We start from the raw sequence: 2,147 nt of genomic DNA on the forward strand, positions 1-2,147 counted from the left end.
AGCATACAAAGCAATATTGGGCAAAGGAAACTGCCAAAGAAAGGATCAGATAATAGGATTTAGGTATGCACTAGATTTTAATGTATTGTAGATGACTGTAATAACAAAACAAATGAACACACTGGGTGAAAGACAACTAACTTCACTGAGTGAAGGTATTTTTCACTGCATCTTGAATCAAATTTCTGGGTGATGTTTGCATGGGAGCACACTGAAAGAAAGGTTATCCAAGAAAAATTCAGTGACTTGACAGTATTCAGTCTTTCAAAAATACATCATTCTGTAGTAAGACAGCATTTGCATACAGCAAGCATTACAATTATAAGTCTGAAGTTCCTGTTTTTAAGCACATTCACACAACCCCTTGCCACTTCTTAAATATGTCCATCTCTTCCATACCAATTAGTTCTGGGACTAAGTTTATAATTTACAGTCAAAACCCAAAACAAATTTGTTTTTGAAATCTTTTGACCTAAGTTAGTTTGGCTCTTTGGATATATGCAAGCAAGAGGGGGACCAACTACTTTCTCTCTCTTCTTTCCAATTGTAAGGTATTCAGTTGTAGTGCGTGCAGTCTCACAACCAAAAAAGGTCAAGGCTATACATTTCCAGGTTGGATTACTTACAAAACCTCACAAAAGATGGAAAACTACTGTACCTAGATTTGAAAGAGTTTATTTTTTTAATTTATATCATTTGATATGGGTTTTCTGCATGAATCCTAACGTAATTTAGGTCAACTGGCTCGTGATAACGTGTTAAAACTTCTCAATTTCCAGCCTTGAGACAGCTTTCCACTTAGGGCTGAGAATCACCTGACTAGTTTTACTTCTATGAAGTTTTACACACTTAATAAAAGTACACCTTAAAACACTTACAGACACATTTAAATCCTTCAGATCTCCAAAACAATCCAAAGAGATTAAATGGAAGTGCAATAATTGTTTGCAATGCTAAAATAGAAAGATGTTGGACTTTTTTTTTTAAACAGACAGATCTTTCATTATGGTCTTTGCATTTAAAATAATGAAAAGGCACAGCTTAAAATGCTTGTTCAATCAAGTGAAAATCATCCCCTAAAGACTGTGTTCCACCTAGATAGCTGAAGTCCGAATTCACCGGAAATGAGAATACAAGCTATGGGGGAAATTGTTTAAAAGTCTCATTATAGTATCATCACTTTGATTAAGTGTTATTAAATATGGAATCAACACTGTGTACAAAGAAAGGTAGACAGATAATGGAAAAATAAATGTAAAATACAATTTTTCTCTCTTAAGCTTTTACATAACTTACCCTAAGTCTTGTAACTTGTGTCTGTGGATCAATTAACCTAAAAAATATTCAAAAAAAATCAGAAAGTAAATTTTAGCAAACTGAAAGGACCACTGCAGATATCTGTGGAAGCCAACTTCAGTAAAATGCACGAAGAACACTTACTTCAGACAGTCACAAGTGACCAATAAATGTGATTCTGTCATCCTGAAAATGTTATGGATAGCCCGGGCTGCTAGTATCTGACGCATTGTTTCATAAACAACATCAGGAGTTTCATCATGTTTTACCTCCATGGAGCCAAGGAATCGTACAATAAATAACTGATGAAGAATGGAATCTAGGACAGAGAAGATATTTTAATAAGCAGTACAAACTGCTTTCTAGGTATGCCTTTTAAAAGGCAGATCACCAAATTAATAACATATTGCAAGCAATAAAATCCCACCCCACACATTAACTGAAAGTTGCACTACAGAACACCAGATATAGTTATTTAAAGAGCAAGCTATACACCCCTCTATGAAGCTCTTTCACAAATATTCAGTGAACATAAAGGACTTAATGCAAAGATCGATAGTAAAAAATGAACAGGATTCCAGATTGAAGTCTGACTGAATTCACATGACTCAGAGGCAACATTTAATTCAATCCAAAATTTCACAAACTGGTGTTAAGCTAATTATCTTTGAAACAGCATTTACGCAGGAAGCAAACAACCAAATACGTTGCCTGACTACTGATATTTTATAAAAATATCATATAACAATGTGTGTGTGTGTGTGTGTAAAACACACACACCCCACACACTACAGAATATATGTATCTATGTTTGTGTGTAATATATTTATATATATATATATAAAATGTGT

General features: G+C 34.0%; 1 protein-coding gene across 1 annotated transcript in view; it reads right to left on the reverse strand.

Annotated features, from left to right (window-relative positions):
- The window catches only part of APPL1 (adaptor protein, phosphotyrosine interacting with PH domain and leucine zipper 1), an 85,814-nt gene that overhangs the window by 8,741 nt on the left and 74,926 nt on the right, over positions 1–2,147 (reverse strand). Inside the window, exons 22-23 of the mRNA XM_019504609.1 lie at positions 1,441–1,615; positions 1,297–1,333 (exon numbers count right to left, since the gene is read on the reverse strand). Coding sequence (XP_019360154.1) covers positions 1,297–1,333; positions 1,441–1,615 — 212 coding nt within the window. The remainder of the gene's footprint in view (positions 1–1,296; positions 1,334–1,440; positions 1,616–2,147) is intronic.

Source organism: Gavialis gangeticus, unplaced genomic scaffold (genome assembly GCF_001723915.1).
Source record: "Gavialis gangeticus isolate Ggan-Ray unplaced genomic scaffold, GavGan_comp1, whole genome shotgun sequence".
NCBI lineage: Eukaryota > Metazoa > Chordata > Crocodylia > Gavialidae > Gavialis > Gavialis gangeticus.